The sequence below is a fragment of the Sebastes umbrosus genome, chromosome 3 (assembly GCF_015220745.1).
Source record: "Sebastes umbrosus isolate fSebUmb1 chromosome 3, fSebUmb1.pri, whole genome shotgun sequence".
Lineage (NCBI taxonomy): Eukaryota > Metazoa > Chordata > Actinopteri > Perciformes > Sebastidae > Sebastes > Sebastes umbrosus.
The window spans coordinates 16,936,797-16,955,779 of NC_051271.1; the positions used below are offsets into that span (position 1 = coordinate 16,936,797).

The 18,983-nt window shown below is 42.2% G+C and overlaps 1 protein-coding gene across 3 annotated transcripts in view; it reads left to right on the forward strand.

Annotated features, from left to right (window-relative positions):
* The window catches only part of mark1 (MAP/microtubule affinity-regulating kinase 1), a 26,669-nt gene extending 8,351 nt beyond the window's left edge, over window positions 1-18,318 (forward strand). For 2 of the 3 annotated variants that reach the window (XM_037765216.1, XM_037765217.1), the window contains exons 2-18: window positions 2,133-2,336; window positions 5,837-5,890; window positions 6,813-6,861; window positions 7,750-7,815; window positions 8,100-8,170; window positions 9,201-9,257; window positions 10,111-10,245; window positions 11,261-11,362; window positions 11,958-12,077; window positions 13,192-13,291; window positions 14,013-14,125; window positions 14,362-14,503; window positions 14,598-14,731; window positions 15,741-15,826; window positions 15,907-16,056; window positions 16,165-16,428; window positions 17,049-17,391. In XM_037765216.1, coding sequence (XP_037621144.1) covers window positions 2,133-2,336; window positions 5,837-5,890; window positions 6,813-6,861; window positions 7,750-7,815; window positions 8,100-8,170; window positions 9,201-9,257; window positions 10,111-10,245; window positions 11,261-11,362; window positions 11,958-12,077; window positions 13,192-13,291; window positions 14,013-14,125; window positions 14,362-14,503; window positions 14,598-14,731; window positions 15,741-15,826; window positions 15,907-16,056; window positions 16,165-16,428; window positions 17,049-17,391 — 2,190 coding nt within the window. Of the gene's footprint in view, window positions 1-2,132; window positions 2,337-5,836; window positions 5,891-6,812; window positions 6,862-7,749; window positions 7,816-8,099; window positions 8,171-9,200; window positions 9,258-10,110; window positions 10,246-11,260; window positions 11,363-11,957; window positions 12,078-13,191; window positions 13,292-14,012; window positions 14,126-14,361; window positions 14,504-14,597; window positions 14,732-15,740; window positions 15,827-15,906; window positions 16,057-16,164; window positions 16,429-17,048 lie in introns of all 3 variants that reach the window. The other variant, XM_037765215.1, reaches the window with a different exon arrangement.
* Window positions 18,319-18,983: the final 665 nt, after the last annotated feature.

The window sequence follows — 18,983 nt, forward strand, 5'->3', positions numbered from 1 at the left end:
CTTCATATCTACATAGGGAGCGGGTCCTCTTCACGGAGTCCGCCACGTTGCTCCACAATGTTTCTACAGTAGCCCAGAATGGACAAACCAAACACTGCCTCTACAGAGAGGCTTTCGTGTTTTTACGTTACCTGAAGGCCACCGTAGTTCTCCAACACGGATTTGAAACTGCGGTAACGTACTTAAGTCGCTGTTTGACTTCCGTCGCTGCTAAAGTAGTGTTATTATGGTAAGGATGGCCTCTGAGTGGGGCGAACGACGTTACCACGGTTTTGCACTCGACGGCTCACGTTACCGCAGTCTTGGAAAGAGAGAAATGAGCCTAGGGGTACTCAGTTGGTTACAATCTGCAACAACACCACTAGATGTCGCCAAATCCTACACACTGTACCTTTAGTGAGTTTAGCTGAAGAAGTAGGAGGATCTTCTCGACACATAAAGGAACACCTCATCCTTCAGTTTATCACAAACATTCAACATCAACACATCTGGAGCTACGTGGTGTTTACTGGACAGGAAGGGGATGAAACTGTAATCTGTGAAGTAACTAAAGCTGTCAGACAAAATAGTGGAGTAAAAAGTACAATATTTACCTCTGAGATGTGGTGGAGTAGAAGTATAAAGTTGCATTAAATGGAAATACTGAGGTAAAATACAAGTACCTCAAATTTTTATTTAAGTACAGTACTTGAATAAATGTTCTTGCCAGCTACAGTAGTTCACCAACTAACCCTGCGAGTATTCACAACATGACCAAACTTGTAGAACCAAATATTTCATGACACTCTCTGGTGGGACCAGCCTTTAACATCAGATCTGCCTGTTAACGTTGTGGTTAACAAAACCAAATCCGTTGACTGAGTATGACATCGTGTCCTTCAGTGGGTGTTGAGTGTCAGCGGCGGTGCAGTGTGATGTCGTGGTGTAACAGTAGAGGTGTGTGTCTCCTCCAGCTGGTTCAGACGCTGTCAGACTGGTTTCCATCAGCTCCAGTTCCTCTGAGAGCCGCCGGCCAGCAGCAGATAATACAGTTCACTCTGCTGTTTTTGTCCTGGACTGAAACCCCGGCAGTAGTCTGGCACATAACCCCTGTGAAATGATGAATTGCTGTTTTTACACTTCAGTTTTTGTCATTCTTGCCAACCCTCCCGATTTCCCCGGGAGACTATCGCTTTTTATTGCCCTCTACCGGTTTTCTCCCAGTGTCACAATTCTCCCACATTTCTCCCGATTTTGGCAATTTTTCACACTTTTTTTCCTTTTCATTATTTCAACCTGTTTCTGGCGCTGTACAGCGTATATAAGCCCTACTGTTTCCTCCCGGTCAACATTAGAGCTACACAAAATGTCCAGTTTACATTTGAGTGCCTGTAGACTAGTTTGTTCTTGTCAATACCAGCTATTTGTAGAAGTCTGTCAGTCTTCATGTGGTCTCTCAGACATAGCATAATCTGTAAATGACTGACTGTTCCATTCCACATTAATCTAAGTGAGTAAGGAGAAGGGAATTGTACACAATGATGAGTACTTTCCTGTTTACAGATATCTTTGCTCTGCCTATTGCATTCAAACCAGCAACTCTTTTGATGTTGATGAAGCGTCCACTTCAGGTGAGAGTCCAATTTCACACCTGAGTATGTAAACGAGAATAGCTGCTTGTAGATATTAACCCCATCGTCACCTGTCAAGGAGTTTCTTGTGCTTCCGAGGAGCATAGATTTTGTTATTTTAGGGCACTTTCACTAGCCAACATTAGACACTTTAATTGATTTCTGGTGCGGTTTGTTCGGGCAGTTGTTATCGCAGTAATCGTACTCTGATGCGTCCTTAGGGTTTAGGGACAGTTTTTTTCATAACTCTAAACCACAAGGCAGCTCTTTCCACATCCTCCGTTAAAGCTTGTTGATATTCCTCTATTGTTTTCTCTGAGTAGTAAAGAGCTGTATCAGCTGCATACATACAGACTATCCTCTTTGACAGCTGTGTTGGAAACAGTTAAGGTCCGAGTACACTTCCCTGTGGCACGCCGTAACTGAACCCTCACCTCTGGAGTGGACCTGCAGTGCTGTAGTGAATCACTCAGTTCAGGATAATCTAAATGTTTATAATAAATCTGTTTGTGTCTCTTTCAGCCAAAGACGTCAGACGGCCTCCCCGAGCCGCCGGCCCCGCCCACCAAATCATCGAGCCGCCACAGTCTGCCGCCATGCCGCAGCGCCGTGACGTCCCTCACAGACGAACAGCCGCACGTCGGCAACTACCGCCTGCTGAAGACCATCGGCAAGGGCAACTTCGCCAAAGTCAAACTGGCCAAACACACACTGACGGGCCGAGAGGTGAGAACACAAACACAGAGTTTAGACAATCCTCCTCAGCTGATCAAACACATTTACTTACTGAGAAATAACATCATATATTATAGTTTTAAATCTGTGAGGCGCCTCCCCAGGGGGCCACGGGGAGTGTTGGAGGGGGAATGAGGAGGAAGAGATGTGAGGTGAAAGGGACAGGTGCCTACAGGTGTTTACAAACAACAGGAAGTAAGTTATTGTAGCTTGGCTGCTGATTTAGCTGCTGCAGCGACACATAAGCTCATGGAGAAGATTAAGCTACTTAAGATACTTCAGAGTCATAACTCAGTCAAATCTATCCGCACAAACATGAAACATATATTTTCCATCACAAGTAAACTTCCATAAATCCACTTAGAAATCATAGAAAAAGACGCTGCAGAACTTGCCTGAGAATCATAATGTTTTTAAGTTTTCTTCAGTATCAAAGTAATCCAGTGACAGTTGTCTGTACATCCATGGATACACTGCAAACAGGAGCTTCTAATTGCCTGTTATAATAATCATCCACTTATAGTGATCAATTTTACCTGGATAGACGTGATCACTGTTTTCCACTGTACAACAGATGTTGAATAAGACATTTTCAGGTCTCCAAAAAGGTTATAATTAACTTTCATGAACTGAAAACACATAGTGAAACGGTTTAAGACGAAAACACGGACAACACCCAGACCGGACAACGCCGTGGTATTGACCTGTCAATCTCAAGGTAGCCACGCACTAAAGAATACCCTGCTTTGTGGTCTATTTGACTCTAAATGGGACCAAAATTTACTAAATGAACATCATGCTGTATTGAAGAAGACTTGAAACTATCGATTGTGACCATGTTTACAATGTTTACTGAGGTAATAAATCAAGTGAGAAGTAGTGTCATTTTCTCATAGACTTCTATACAATCAGACTTCTTTTTGCAACCAGAGGAGTCGCCCCCTGCTGGCTATTAGAAAGAATGCAGGTTTAAGGCACTTCAGCATTGGCTTCACTCTTTAGACCCGGAGTTGCCCACTGCTGGACACACCACAGTTGTCTCAATTTTGTCCGAGGGGGCCCACATTGTCAGAATTTGAAACACCCAGTTAGTGGATAAACAGAGAACTGTATCCCATAAAGCTTTAGATGGCTTCAGTATATGCCAAGTATAAAAATATAAGCCAAAATAATATCTGCCCCATCATAACGTTTATTTTCTCCACACTATTTTTTTAATGACTGTCGCTATTTAACACATAGAGCTTGTTGTGGACAAAGTCAAGAACCATCACATACTTAAAATCTGGCATTATAATGTTCTGTCATGATGATGAAAACAAAGTACATCATACTTATCCAGGATTATCTTTTTAAATTAATCGTTTTCAGCTGCTTTTATTCTCACATATTTTGAGTAAATCACGTGACTTTCTGATATACTTTTAGACTCTTTCATCTGCTCAGTCAGAGTCAGTGGGGTTAAATCTGCTGGAAACGTAATGCTTCAGGATGAATTATTGATGCTGCGGATGTCAGCAGCTCAGAGCCGATTGGTCAGAAGATCAAACAGTGTGTGTGTGTGTGTGTGTGTGTGTGTGTGACGTTTCCCACTTATTTTAAGATCCGTTTTCCGAGTCAGAGCCGTCCAATCAGCTGCTGTGTTTCTCTCTGGAGACGTCAGGCTGTGGTTGGTCTGAGAGAAGTAGCAGTCTGCAGTCCATTTTAATCTCATTGATCATCTTTAAAGCATTTTTGGACTCAAGCCTAAATAAAACTCTGACTTTTCCTGCTGACTCAGTGTTTTCCTGTAAAACACTTTACATTTGCTCTGCTGATTTTTGCATTTCTTCTGTGCATTTATCTTAATATTTCATTTCTTTTAATTATTACTCCTGTTTTTCTTTCAGTCACATCAAACATCCTGAAGCAGTGTTTGTATGAGATTGCACTTAAAAGAGCTTCATGTAAAAATCTTAACCAGAAAGCAGTGTAACATACAGTAGATATTACATTATAGATAAGTGTATCATAATAAATTAGATAAAGACAGTAAAGGGTATCTTAACAGCACTTTAATCTTTTTAGGAAAGTGCTGTATGTAATTTAATTTAATTTAATTTACTCATGTTACCAGGAAGTCTCACTGGAAACGCAGCAATAAAAAACCTCAACTAAATACAAAAATAATAACCTACAAAACAAGATGAAGGAAACTGATTCCCGTCTTGTTACAGCATCTAATAACTTCACGTAATGTCATTTTTTCATTTTTTCATTTTCTTTTTTTTCACATTTTTAGCCGCATCTTCCGACCGATTTATACGAAGTTAAATATAAATGAATATAAACCTACGTCACTTTCAGCCACATCTTGTTGTCTTCCTCAGTGGGTCGGGTTTGCTCAGTTGTCATGGAGACGGTCCGGTTTGGATTTTACTTGTAAACAATCAGAGTTTGTGTTTACATTCAGCGTTTCCCTCTACAACTCATTATGTGTGTTCTTGAGGTCTGACAAACATGTTGAATGTTTTTCCTTTCTTTCTTTCTAAAACAGTGCAGACCTCCGTCAAGGCCAAATGCTCTACGTATCTCGCAATGTTAACGAAAATCATTTTAGGGCTGCATCTGCAACAATTATTTTCATTGTTGATTATTTTCTCGATTAGTTGTTTGGTTTATAAAATGTTAGAAAATGGTGAAAAATGTTGATCAGTGTTTCCCAAAACCCAAGATGATGTCCCTTAAATGTCTTGTTTTGTCCACAACTCAAAGATATTCAGTTTGCTGTCATAGAGGAGTAAAGAAACCAAAAAATATTCACATTTAAGGAGCTGGAATCTGAGAATTTAGACTTTTTTCTCTTAAAAAATGACTCAAACCGATTGATCAATTATCAAAATAGTTGGCGATTAAAGTAATAGTTGACAACTAATTGATTAACCGTTGCAGCTCTAAATTATTTGTGTATCTGCCCTGTGATTCAGATCTATACAGTATATATTAGGGCTGTCAATCGATGAAAGTATTAACTTGTGATCAATTGCATGATTGTCCATAGTTAGTAGCAATTAAAAGCAAATTAGTCGCTACTAACTATATATAACTACATTTTTTACCTCTTCAAAATGTACCTTAAAGGGAGATTTGTCAAGTATTTAATACTCTTATCAACATGGGAGTGGGCAAATATGCTGCTTTATGCAAATATACATGTATATTTTTATTACTGGAAATTAATTAACAACACAACACAAACGTTAAAACAAATCTTGCATTAAGGCATTATTATTTATTTTACACCAGTCTTCTGAAACACGCACCAGCTCATAAAAAACTTTCTCCATAGCGGTCAAAAACAAAGTATGGAGTTTCAGTCATGTGATAACAGGTAGTAAAAATTAAATGATATTGTCTCATGATATAAAAGTCCTCCAACACAACCTGATATGGAGTTAAATGTATTGCTATATTAATATTTATATATTAATATTTTTGATGTTTTTGTGCAGGTCGCCATCAAGATCATCGACAAAACTCAGCTGAACCCCACCAGTCTGCAGAAGGTACGCTCTCACCTCTGACCTCTGCCTGTCTGCCTCACCTTCTTTCAGACTTTAAAGATCAAGTGTGACACTGTTGATTGATGCAGTTTCTTCTGAGCCAATCGGAGACAGACTTGTCACCTCGAGGTCGAGGAGGATCTGATGTGACTTTATCACCTTCATCACATCACCTTCACACTCTCCATCATTACATCACAGTTACTATAGGTTACAGAGGAAACGCTCCATGGCAACCAACACAAACACATCGTGAACCAGCTGAGCGAGAGTTTGATCTTCAAGTTTGACACTATACTCAGCATTTTGTTCAGCTGCACTGTCTCTACTCTACTGAGATGTAGTGGAGTAGAAGTATAAAATACTCATGTAAGTAAGTACAGTAAAGTTAAGTACAGTACTTTACTACTTACATAGTTACAAGTTTCTGTTTCAAACATACAGGTGGTGCCAGCAGAAATTCCCACATCAAGTGAACGCAGCATGAAGTGACAACTGTGCTGCACAATACTGAGTGTTCATGTCGTCATAAATGTACAGGGAGGCAGTACTACAGACATCTGTCACCCTCTCCTCACTCAGTTAATGAGTAACCTACAGCTGATCAGTGGAGCTGTTCATCTTGTTGGTGTAACCTGCGTTTACTCACTTATAGTGTAACTGCTGCAGTATGTTCAGACTAAACTACGTTTGGTGCAACTACTCATTAGACGTTTTACCAAATGTAACCCTAAATTAACTAATGATCCATCAACTCGCTTTATGTGAAAAAGTGTTCATGACAATATTATGATTTACTGAGGACCAGTAAATATTTTAAATTTGAACCACGTGGACGCTGATTTCTACAAACCTGTGAGTTAATAATAGTAGAGATGAAGAACGATGACGTCATTATCTGTGTTAACTCTGATCGTCTCTGCAGCTCTTCAGGGAGGTCAGTGTGATGAAGATCCTCAACCACCCAAACATTGGTGAGTCTACACCTCCTCCTCCTGCTCCTCTTTTTTTGTCCTGCTCCTGATGCTCTCCTGCTCCTCCTTCTTGCTCTCGCCCTCCTGCTGCTCCATAAACAACTTGTACACCTCCTCTTCCTCCTCGTCTTCTTCATCCTGCTCCTTTTCCTCTTCCTCCTCTTCTTCTTCCTATTATCCTCTTCTTCATCCTGCTCCTTTTCCTCCTCCTCGTCCTGCCCCTCATCTCTCCTCCTGCTCCTCGTCCTCCTACGTTACCTCCTGCTGCTCCATTAACAGCTTCTACACCTCCTCTCCCTCCTCCTGCTCCTCTTCATCCTCCTCCTTCCCCTCCTCTCTCCTCCTCCTCCTCCTCTACCTGCTCCATAAACAGCTCCTACACCTCCTCTTCATCCTCAATTTGCTCCTCCTCATTTTACTTTTCTCCTCCTCCTCATCCTGCTCCTCCTCTTCCTCCTCCTCTCTCCTTCCTCGTCCTTCTCGTCCTGCTCCTTCTCATCCTCCTCCTGCCCCTCCTCTCTCCTTCTCCTACTCCTCATCCCCCTCCTACTCCTCATGCTGCTCTATAAACAACTTGCACACCTCCTCCTCTCCTCTCCTTCCTCCTCACCTCTCCTCTCCTTTTCCTCATCCTCTTCCTCTTCCTACACCTCCTCCTGCCCCTCATCACTCCTCCTCCTGCCTCTCCTCTCTCCTCCCCTCTCCTGCTCCCAGTCCTCCTCCTGCTCCTCCTCACATAGTAGTTCTCAGTATTTCACAGCAGCAGAGCTCAGTATTTGGCAGTAGCAGTCCTCAGTTTGGCTGCAATAGAGCTCAGTATTTGACAGTAATAGTGCTCAGTATTTGGCAGTAGTAGAGTAGTAATATGTTTCTGCTGTTGTTTTTCAGTGAAGCTGTTTGAGGTGATTGAGACGGAGAAAACTCTGTACCTGGTGATGGAGTACGCCAGCGGAGGTAAGACCGGCTCAACTGTCTGTCCACCTGTCTGTCTGTCTGTCAGCAGGTAACATGAACACTTCCACCTCTGACGGTTAACATGAGCAGTGATGGAAAAATAAATAATGATCTCCAAATAATCTTCATAGTGAAGTCATCCAGAGGTTTTGTTTTTCAACTAGAGGTGTGACACATCGGCTTACCTGTCTGTCTGTTTGTCTGTCTGTCTGTCTGTCTGTCTGTCTGTCTGTCTGTCTGTCTGTCTGTCTGTCTGTCTGTCTGTCTGTCTCTCTGTCTTTTAGGTGAAGTCTTTGACTACCTGGTTGCTCACGGACGAATGAAGGAGAAGGAAGCCAGAGCCAAGTTTCGCCAGGTGAGATCATTTTATATCTACGATACTATCTGGTCCTCAATATCCCATAATGCACTGGTCAGTTGTTTAATGGTGTATTCAGGGTATCTCTCATTTTTCTGTCCCTGTTACCCACAATTTAAAAAAAGTATTCTGTTTGTGAGCAGTACGAGCTTTCCGGATGTTTTCCTGTGATATTTTATACAGTATTCTGTCTGTTGTAATAGGAAGGTTTGGACAGTATTGAACTAAATACTTAAATTACAGTTTGGCTGTCAGGTATGCCAGGATGCAGTGGCTCATCCTCCATGTGGGAACAGTTCAGCCTGCGTTGGCGTAACCGCTAATAAAACACATCAGCTTCATTATGGTCCATTAGCGTGGCGGCTGACAGAGCTGTGGTCAACAAACACTGCTGCTGCTGCTAGAGAAATAATATTCATTTAATTTTCCTTTCTATTATCTGTTAGCGGTTTCTGCTCATTTCTGTCTTCAGTTATATTTGTGATGTTGTGACTTTGTAAAGACATTCACGGTCCCCAGAGGATGAATCCTAATGACATTTATGGTAATCTACATAAATATCCAGATGTTGGTAGCGTTTGTCTTCAGGTGAACATCCAAAATACGTCCTAATCTCTTTGACATTCATTTCTGCGAAACATTAAAGCTCTACGGGATGCTAACGGTCTGTCTGCTAGCTAGCTGCTGGCATCCAGGATTTACAGCCCCATTTCCACCACAGGAACTTTCCCCCGGAACCAGGAACCTTTTGAGGAACTCATTGTGTTTTGACCGCAGGAACCAGGGTCTAAATTAAGCTATGGGGACATTTTACGGGGCCTTTTACCCCCCAAAAAGGCCCTGGTCGGGGGGTAGTGCTTCCTGATATCTCAGGAACGTCTGGAGTAAATTGTATTACATTTGGCACAAACGTCGACTTGAACTCAAGGAGGAACTGACGAGATTTTGGTGGTCAAAAGTCGTCTGTGTATGTTGATATATTTGGTTTCTAATGATTCTTCTTCTTCTATCACTGTGTTTGTGTCAGATTGTGTCTGCAGTGGAGTACTGTCACCAGAAGAGGATTGTACACCGAGACCTCAAGGTACACACACACACACACACACACATACACACACACACACACACACACACACAGACAGCATTAAATAAACAAAATAAGATTGATTTAGAGATTATTATACGTTGTTAATGATCCTGGAAGTAATCCACCTCTCTCTCTCTGTCTCTTACTGTAATAATATAATATGTAAATAATACAAATAAGGTGCATGATAAAAAGTAAAAACATTTATAAGTTTGATGGATTCAAACATATGCTCAAATCATAACATGGCAAACTCAAGCCCAACAGGCAACAACAGCTGTCAGTGTGTCAGTGTGCTGACTTGACTATGACTTGCCCCAAACTGCATGTGATGATCATAAAGTGGGTATGTCTGTAAAGGGGAGACTCGTGGGTACCCATAGAACCCATTTTCATTCACATATCTTGAGGTCAGAGGTCAAGGGACCCCTTTGAAAATGGCTATGACAGTTTTTCCTCAAAAAAAGTTTTGTGGCAAGTTTGGAGCGTTATGTAGCCTCCTTCCTGACATGACCGTATTTATGTAGTATGACATGCTTGGTACCAATGGATTCTTTAGGTTTTCTAGTTTCATATGATACACATATCTTCACTCTAGCTTTAAAACTGAGCCCGCTACAACCTCCGATAGATCGATGCGTTAATGCGTTAAAGAAATGTATCAACTGTTGGCTGTTTGTTTCTTAAATGAATTCAAATGTTCATGAACTTCAGTGAGAAACGGCTTTAATTTTTGCTGCTGATTATGAGCAGTAAAACTGATGATGTCTGACATTTTAAAAATGTATGTTTGTGCCATAATTTATTGGTAAATAAATAGTTTTAAAACATGAAACTCTGTGTGTCTCAGGCAGAGAACCTGCTGCTGGACGCCGACATGAACATTAAGATCGCAGACTTTGGCTTCAGTAATGAGTTCACGATGGGCAGCAAGCTGGACACCTTCTGTGGATCTCCTCCTTACGCTGCTCCTGAACTCTTCCAGGTGAGCGCTCGGCTCCGCCCACCACCCCTGCGTAACAAACATCATAACATCATCACAGTTACATTCTGTTTCATATATATCACATCTTCACATGTATAAAGCCTTTTTATGGCTTGCTGGTTCCATTAAAGCACATGAACATATTCTAGATGTCTCTTTATCATTTTTTACATATTTACACAAAAATAATGTGACATATTTATCATCTGTGGAAAGAAGGGGAGACAAAAGGGAAGATGGGATGAAACAGAAGGAGGGGAGAAAGATGAGAAGAAATCAGTGAAGCAAAATGTGAAGAAGAGAAAAGAAACAAAGAAGGAAAGGGAGGATTGTAGGGAAGAAAAACTGTAATAATAGAGTGATCCTGTCAGGATTTAGAAAATGTTATTTATTAATTAACATGTAAATCTGAGAAGAAAACTTCCTGTTACTGTTAGAGTGGTTTTGTGTTTGTATGAGGAGGCAAATGCCGTAATAATGACACTAATGTATATCATTTGTTTTATGTGAAAATTGTGAAAAGTAACCCTTACCATACCGCACATCAACACTGTTTTATACATGTTCTTTAAAAAAAAAAAAAAAATAAGAATTTAAAAACACAAAATTGGAGAGAAGATGAGACAAAAGTTTGTGATTGTGACAGAAGGCATTTTATTATATATATAGTTGTTACAAAGTGAAGCAGATGGATGAAAATGTGTCTTAACATAAGTTAAAATGTATTAAATCAGATGGAAATTGAATTTCATAAACTTAATTCAAAAGTTGTTACTTAAAGGAACGGTGTGTAGGATTTTGGGGAATCTATTAGTAGAAATGGAATATAATATTCATAACTATATTTTCATTAGTGTATAATCACCTGAAACTAATCCAACCAAATCCTACGCACTGTCCCTTTTAAAGAATCATTTAATCAAATTGTGAAAATGCAGCACCCGAGGACAGTGAAGTATGTTAGTGTGTCGTAACGCAGTGGGCTGCTGGGTAATGTAGTTCTGTAACTCTGCAGGGGAAGAAGTACGATGGGCCGGAGGTGGACGTCTGGAGTCTGGGAGTGATTCTGTACACGCTGGTCAGCGGCTCGCTGCCCTTCGACGGACAGAACCTCAAGGTGAGGACAAAATAATAGAAACACTTTTTAAATAATGTTAAAAAAAACAACAACTCACAATTCACAAATATAGGATGTACTACACAACTGTTGTATTCAATGTACAGAGGCTGAGTGAATCGAGGTCTGTTAGCTGGTCAGTTACAGTGAATATAATAGTTAGTTAGTTAGTTAGTTAGTTAGTTAGTTAGTTAAAGGCCACAAGTTAAGATTATTTTTGTCAAACTGCTCTTCGGAGTCAAGAATGAACTTTTAGACTCAAACTCAACTCAGTGTTTATCTCAGTGGTGGAAACTAAGTACATTTACTCAAATACTGTAATGTACTAACTTGATCTCAACATGGCTGCCGGGTCACAAACTTTCTAATTTTACAGCTTAACATTACACTATAAGATGATTCTGAAAGCAGGCGAGAAATAGTCATTACAGTAACAGAATATTGATTCATATTTAATCAGCGCTGCCTAGTTTGACTGTTTGATCGGAGTTTGCGAGTGATTGACAGTTGCTCAGAGACGACAGGCTCCAGATCAGCTCTGATTGGTTGTTTTCCTCCGGTGTGTGTGAAATGTTTTGTGTGTGCGTGTGTGTAGGAGCTGAGGGAGCGTGTTCTCAGAGGAAAGTACCGGATTCCCTTCTATATGTCGACTGACTGTGAGAACCTGCTGAAGAAGCTGCTGGTGCTGAACCCGGGGAAACGAGGCAGCCTGCAGGTAAGACCAGCGTCAGGGAGTAGAACCAGCAACCTGAAACCTGAAACCCTGCCTTCAACATTTAAAACTCAAAGGAGTTGTGTCTCAACACAATAAAAGCATTTGAACAGTTTCCAGATATACGATTTTGTTGTTTTTTTACTGTGAAACAGCTGCACAAAGTGTTGGTGTTGCATTAACAGCAGATCAGCTCTGACAGCACATGACTGTTCTTTGTTATTTATTATGCTAGTCAACTGTTAAACACCATCTGCCTCTGGCTGCAGATATGAGGTGCTGTGTGTTCACATTGCGTCGCTCTGCATCATCAAGAGTGACAACAACATGATTTTGTTGACATGAGTCACTGTGATTGGTTCAGCTGATTTAGAGCGATTGGATGTTATTGACTGAGAGTGATGACCCTCTGATCTATATTCACCTTCCTCAGCCCTTCTGTACTTTTCGCTGCTGCACATACACAAACCAAAATATCAGGTGGAGACACAGTCCGTGCACCCAAGACCTGCTGATTTGTGGTTGCATGATTAAAACTGACTGACCCTGAATGCAGTGTTGTAGTCAGGCCACCTAAACCGAGACCAAGTCATGACCAAGACCAGAGTGTATCGAGACCAAGACGAGACCGAGACTTTGAGGGGTTGAGACCAAGTTCCAATAACATGCAAACCATATGAGCACTCCTCAAATTGAGCTGAAAGATCCTCATTCCCATAGAAACACCCACAGGAAACAAATGAAGAATCCTCTTCATATACCTCTCTTATTCACATATATACTGTACATGTGTGTATGTATACGTTTACTATGAGAAATCAAAAGGCATTGAAGAGGTGAATTTCATATGGGAATTTTCCTTTGTTTTCTATGAGCAAACACAGTAAAGATGTCAACAAATAAGATCAGACAATGCAGTTTAGTGATATCCCCGCAGTCGTGGTCTTGACCGGTCTTGAGATAAAATCCTGAATCCTTGTCTGAGACAAGACCGAGTAAAAATGCAGTTGATTCAGACGAGACCGAGACCTTAAAAAAGTGGTGTTGAGAACTACAACACTGCCTGAATGTTTAACAGCTACAGTAAATGAAACAGCTCGTGTTGTTTGATTCTCAGCAAATCATGAAGGATCGATGGATGAACGTCGGCTACGACGAGAAGGAGCTGAAAACATACAACGAACCAGAACAAGATTTCAACGACCTCAAACGCATCGGTCAGACATACACACACACACACACACACACACACACACACACACACACACACACACATATGCATGCATTCCCATGATTCATTTGGTATATCTGAATACACACTGAGCAAACACGCGTCCAACGGGATGATAACGCTGCTCTGGACGTCCCATAATCCTCTTTGTTTGATGATGTCACTCTATTATCGAGTATCATCTTTTAATCAACTCAACTTAATCAATTCCGTTCACATGTTGTCGTTGAAGTGGACAGAATTTGGGCCAATCACAACTCACATAGCTCACACTAGTCGTGGTGACGCTGTTTAGCCACGTTAGTGTTGTCAATGTCTTTCAGTTGAAGTAAATATCTCAACAACTATTGAATCGATTGTGATGAAATGTGGTTCAGACCTTCATGTTCCCCCCAGAATGAACTTTAAAAACTCCTCTAACTTTTCCTCTAGCGCCATCATCAGGTCAACATTTGACATAATGACATTCCCATCAGCCTCAGCTGTACTTTGTGTTGAATTAGCTAATGTTAGCATGCTTATACTCTAAACTAAGATGATGAGTATGATAAACATTATACCTGCTAAATATCAACATGTTAACATTGATATTGTGAGCGTGCTAACATGCTGATGTTAGCATTTAGCTCAAAGCGCCGGTGTAGACGGGTGGGTACATCAGTACATTAACCAAAGCTCAGTGTACCGTGTGTTTTCTGACCAATCAGAACTGATGGGGACGATGGGCTTCCCCCAGGAGGAAGTGACGAAGGCGCTGGAGGGTCAGAAATACAACGAGGTGACGGCGATATACCTGCTGCTGGGGAGGAAACAGGCTGAGGTTTGTTACATAAACTGTTGTACATTCAGTTAAATCCTCCTATTTCCTCCAGAATCACCCATTTTAGATATCAGATTCATCTCCGTGTGTTCAGTACAGAGACAGGTGCATGACTTGTGTAGCCTAGCTTAGCACAAAGACTGGAGGTGGGGGGAAACTGTTAGCCTAGCTCCATCAAAGGAGGAACAATCCACCTTCCTTTACCCAGAATCCTCTGTTGTGACTCTCTCCTCCAGTGTGAAGGCAGTGAGTCTTTGTCCAGCAGTAGCCTGGTTCACAGGTCACGACCGAGCAGCGACCTCAACGGCTCCAGTCAGTCCCCCGCACACTCTCGCAACGTATCGGCCAATCAGAAGCAGCGCCGTTTCAGCGACCATGGTAAGACATGACCGAGTTGATCAAAAGCTCCAGTAACATTAGAGTTAAGAGTATTAACCACAGATGTTTGTATGCTCTCTGTCGTGTGTCTCAGTGGCGCCCTCTATCCCCCCACCTGTCTCCTACACAAAGCGTGGTCATGCCAACAGCGTAGAGAGCGACAGGAAGGAAGAGCCAGCGTCACCATCGGGACCTCCAGACCGCAGGAGGTCAGCCACCGCCTCAGGGGTGAGAGGATTGAAATTCTGGTTTAAACCAGGTCCTGGTATAGATACCAGGTTGAAGGTCAAAAGATGTGTTTGCACTGCATGGTACGGCTCTGTTCGACTCAACTTGCTTTTGGTACCAGGTCTTTTCCTCTATGCCGTGTTTCCACCGCAGATGGTACCCTATCTCTGCTATTTAAAAACAGCGGATTTGTGCAGGAAGTCCCGTGTCATGCTAGTGATGATTCTCTCTGACCATCAGTGGTCTGCAGTGTCGAGGTGGTACCAAGAATGGAGTGGTTCTATTGGTACCGTGCACAACTTTCGCTAATGGAAACAGGAAAATAACAGCTCTAATGTGTAACGAGCTGAACTGTGGACTGCTTGGTGGAAACGTGGCTAAACAACATGTTAGAACTTAGTTAGTAGCCTCTGCTGTTGAATTAGGTGGCGATCACACATGCAGCGCTGAATTTTATATTTTGATATTCCCACCCCGAGTACAAAACTGCTACAACCAGGGCAAGTGTAACTTTAATATTTATTCCTGTCAGTCTGTGGATTAGACTTTCTGCTGAGTATCTGAGGCAACACAGGTCGACTTGACTGATGAAATATTACAGCTATGCCTTCCAGTTTTTATGTTTTGTTAATTAGATGCAGGAGCTGCAATTAAAGGGACTTTTTTGTGTCAGGGTCTCAAATGTTGGATCGTCAATCTGAGTAAAACTTTATTATTTGACATGATATCTCAAAAACTAGCGGCTTGATTGTCATGAAATGTCCTGATCTCCTTCCTGCTCCTCAGAGGATGAACCCTTTATATTTTAATGACCTTTCCTCTAACGCCACCCTCAGGACAAACTTTATATTTTCAGCTACACCGCTGGAGAGAATCTACGAACAGATGAAGTTTGTTCATGTCGTGTCTGTGATGATCTCTGCAGCCTGTAGGGGGCGGTGTCACCACTTTATACTGTTAGTGTCGTTTCATTGGATCAGTTTGATAAATCAGACTGTGTGTGTTACAGAACATAACTCGGAGGAACACGTATATTCACGAGAGGACGAGCACTGATCGCCACTCGACTGCTCTTCCCAACGGGAAGGACAGCAGGTGAGAGGAATTCTGGGAGTTTTTTTTTTCATTCATTGCTGTTATTCTCCAAATCAATAACTAATCTGTCTCTGTTTCAGTCTACCTGAGGTACCTGCTGCATCCCCCTCCCCATCGCCGGGGGCAACTGTCTCCTCCACACGCCCCCGCCATGTCAAGTCCATGTCAGCGTCGGGACATCCAATGAAGTCCTGTCTGCCCCCCATTGACGACAACGCGGAGTACCAGAGGTGAATCAGTACAACTGTTGATTCATTTAAAAGTAACCGTGGAAACATTTTTCAGTATTTGAGTGCACCACAGCGTTAACATCGTCCTCTCCTCCCGCTCGCCCTCAGCTCCCCCCAGCAGCCTCCGTCATCACCTTCCGCCTTTAGCATCACCAGCAGCAGCAGCACCACTCCGGACCGGACCCGCTTCCCCCGCGGCTCCTCCAGCCGCTCCACCTTCCACGGCGCTCAGCTTCGAGACCGACGACCCGCCACCTACAACGGCCCGCCGGCCTCACCCAGTCTGTCGCATGCTGCAGCATCGCTGTCCACGCCCCGCCGCGGCACCTCCACCTCCCTCATCGGGAAATTCACCTCCAAGTTTGTACGCAGGTCAGTGAGAGCCGGGAAGTCAGGGTCATGTACATTTATTACAGATAAACAAACGGCCACGTCTTGTGTCTTTAACGCGTTTACCTTCACTTTGTTTTGATGACTTAAAGTCACTGGAAACTTATTATCTCAGCTTCTCAACATCACCGATGTGATTCTACATGAACTCAGGATTTTCTGTCGAAGTTAAAACAGTTTAGTTTTTTAATTGAGTTTTCTGTTATTTGTGTGTATTTCTCGGTTATCTTGTGAGTTTTTGACAGCTGCCTCCGTTGAATGAACAGCCAATAGGAATGCTCTCTCTCTGAAATGACCGTTGATTGGTCAAAGTCTCTCGTCACAGGCTAGATTTTTTTAAAGCCTGAAAACAGACCCATGAGGAAGTGCAGAAGTTTTCTCTCAGAACACTTGAATTAGAATATGCTGAAAGGTTATTATGTAATTTTTGCCCAATGATGCCAAAGATATTCTGCCTTCTGCAGGTTTAACACAGTTCAACATGGTCTTTCTAGAAATGTCAAACATGCTTTGGATGAAACTCTGCCGTCACCATATTGAGAGCTGCTGCAGCTTCCTGTTCTCTGTTAACGCTGTTGGTTTGTTGGGTCTCCGTCCTCCAGGAGTTTATCAGGTGAGCCCAAAGAGGAGGGGCGGGACTCCAAGCCTCGTGCCCTGCGCTTCACCTGGAGCATGAAGACCACGTCCTCCATGGAGCCGGGGGACATGATGAAGGAGATCCGGAGGGTCCTGGACGCCAACAACTGTGACTACGAGCAGCGCGAGCGCTACTCGCTGTTCTGCGTGCACGGCGACGCCCGGCAGGACAGCCTGGTCCAGTGGGAGATGGAGGTGTGCAAGCTGCCCCGCCTCTCGCTCAACGGCGTGCGCTTTAAACGGATCTCTGGCACGTCCATCGCCTTCAAAAACATCGCCTCCAAAGTGGCCAACGAGCTCAGGCTGTGAACAACTTCCAGTTATTATCAAAGGAGAATACCTCTCTGGACGTCTTCTTCTTCACAGAATGACGCCCCACCAAGTGACGGCGGCCTTCTTGTGTTCAGCACCTCGCTAACTGCTGTATGACTCAGAGAACATACACGTTATTATACTCAACACACTTACTATTTAATGTTATCACTAAATGTTTGCCAGTGAAACCAAATATTAAAGCTGATGGTGCAGATATTCAGCAGGTTGTGGTTCATCCCTCAGTGATGAGATCCAGAACAAACACCAGGGCTAATGATGATGTTTCCATCTGTCACTACCTGCTGGAGCGACACTTTGTTGGTTTGTCACTGTTTACATGCACTTCAGATTTTTCCAAAACCTTGGAAACTGAATTTTGAAACATCATGTAAAGTGGAAACAGGTCAAGCGGATTGAAGCTGATTACACAGGTAGAGTTTTGTTGGAGAAACCTGACGAGTCTTTTACTGGGTTTCCACATTTAGTTTGGGACCAAGTGATTTAAGAGCCAGAACAGTAAAGTAGCTGTATGCAGCAGTGTGTTGAGGGAAATGTGAAGACCAAACTCTATGTAATCTGGAATTTTAGAGTAATATCATTGCCGTGCATGTAAATTCAGTTTTTTTTTTTTTTTATCTTAACCTGATTGCTAACAGTAATCTGGTCTCTGGAGTGCAAGTAAACAGCCAGTGAAACATGACCTCTGCTCTACCTGCGCAACTCTCCTGGTGCAAGAGTAGAACAGCCAGCTGTGTGTGTACATGTTACAGAACCAGAATCAGCTGTATTGGCCACATGTGAACACAGTAGGGCTGTCAAACGATTAAAATAGTTAAACGCGATTAATCGTAAATTAATCACACATTTTTTTATCTGTTGAAAATGTACCGTAAAGGGAGATTTGTCAAGTATTTAATACTCTTATCAACATGGGAGTGGGCAAATATGCTGCTTTATGCAATTGTATGTATATATTTATTATTGGAAATCAATTAACAACACAAAACAATGACAGATATTGTCCAGAAACCCTCACAGGTACTGCATTTAGCATAAAGAAATATGCTCAAATCATAACATGGCAAACTGCAGCCCAACAGGCAACAACAGCTGTCAGTGTGTCAGTGTGCTGACTTGACTATGACTTGCCCCAAACTGCATGTGATTATCATAAAGTGGGCATGTCTGTAAAGGGGAGACTCATGGGTACCCATAAAACTCATTTACATCGACATATCTTGAGGTCAGAGGTCAAGAGACCCCTTTGAAAATGGCCATGACAGTTTTTCCAAAATGTAGTGCAAGTTTGGAGTGTTATTTATCCTCGCAAGCTTACTTAGGTTTTGTAGTTTCATATGATGCCAGTATCTTCACTCCAGCTTTAAAACTGAGCACACTAAAACCTAAAAATCGCAAGTTGTGTTTAAAGCGTAAAAAAAATGAGTGGCGTTAAAACAAATCTGCCTTAATGTGTTATTATCGCTTTAACTTTGACAGCCCTAGAACACATACAAGGAGTTTGACTCTGGTTTTCGTTGCTCTCGATGTACAAACACAGAAGTAGACATACAGCTAAAAACAAGGAC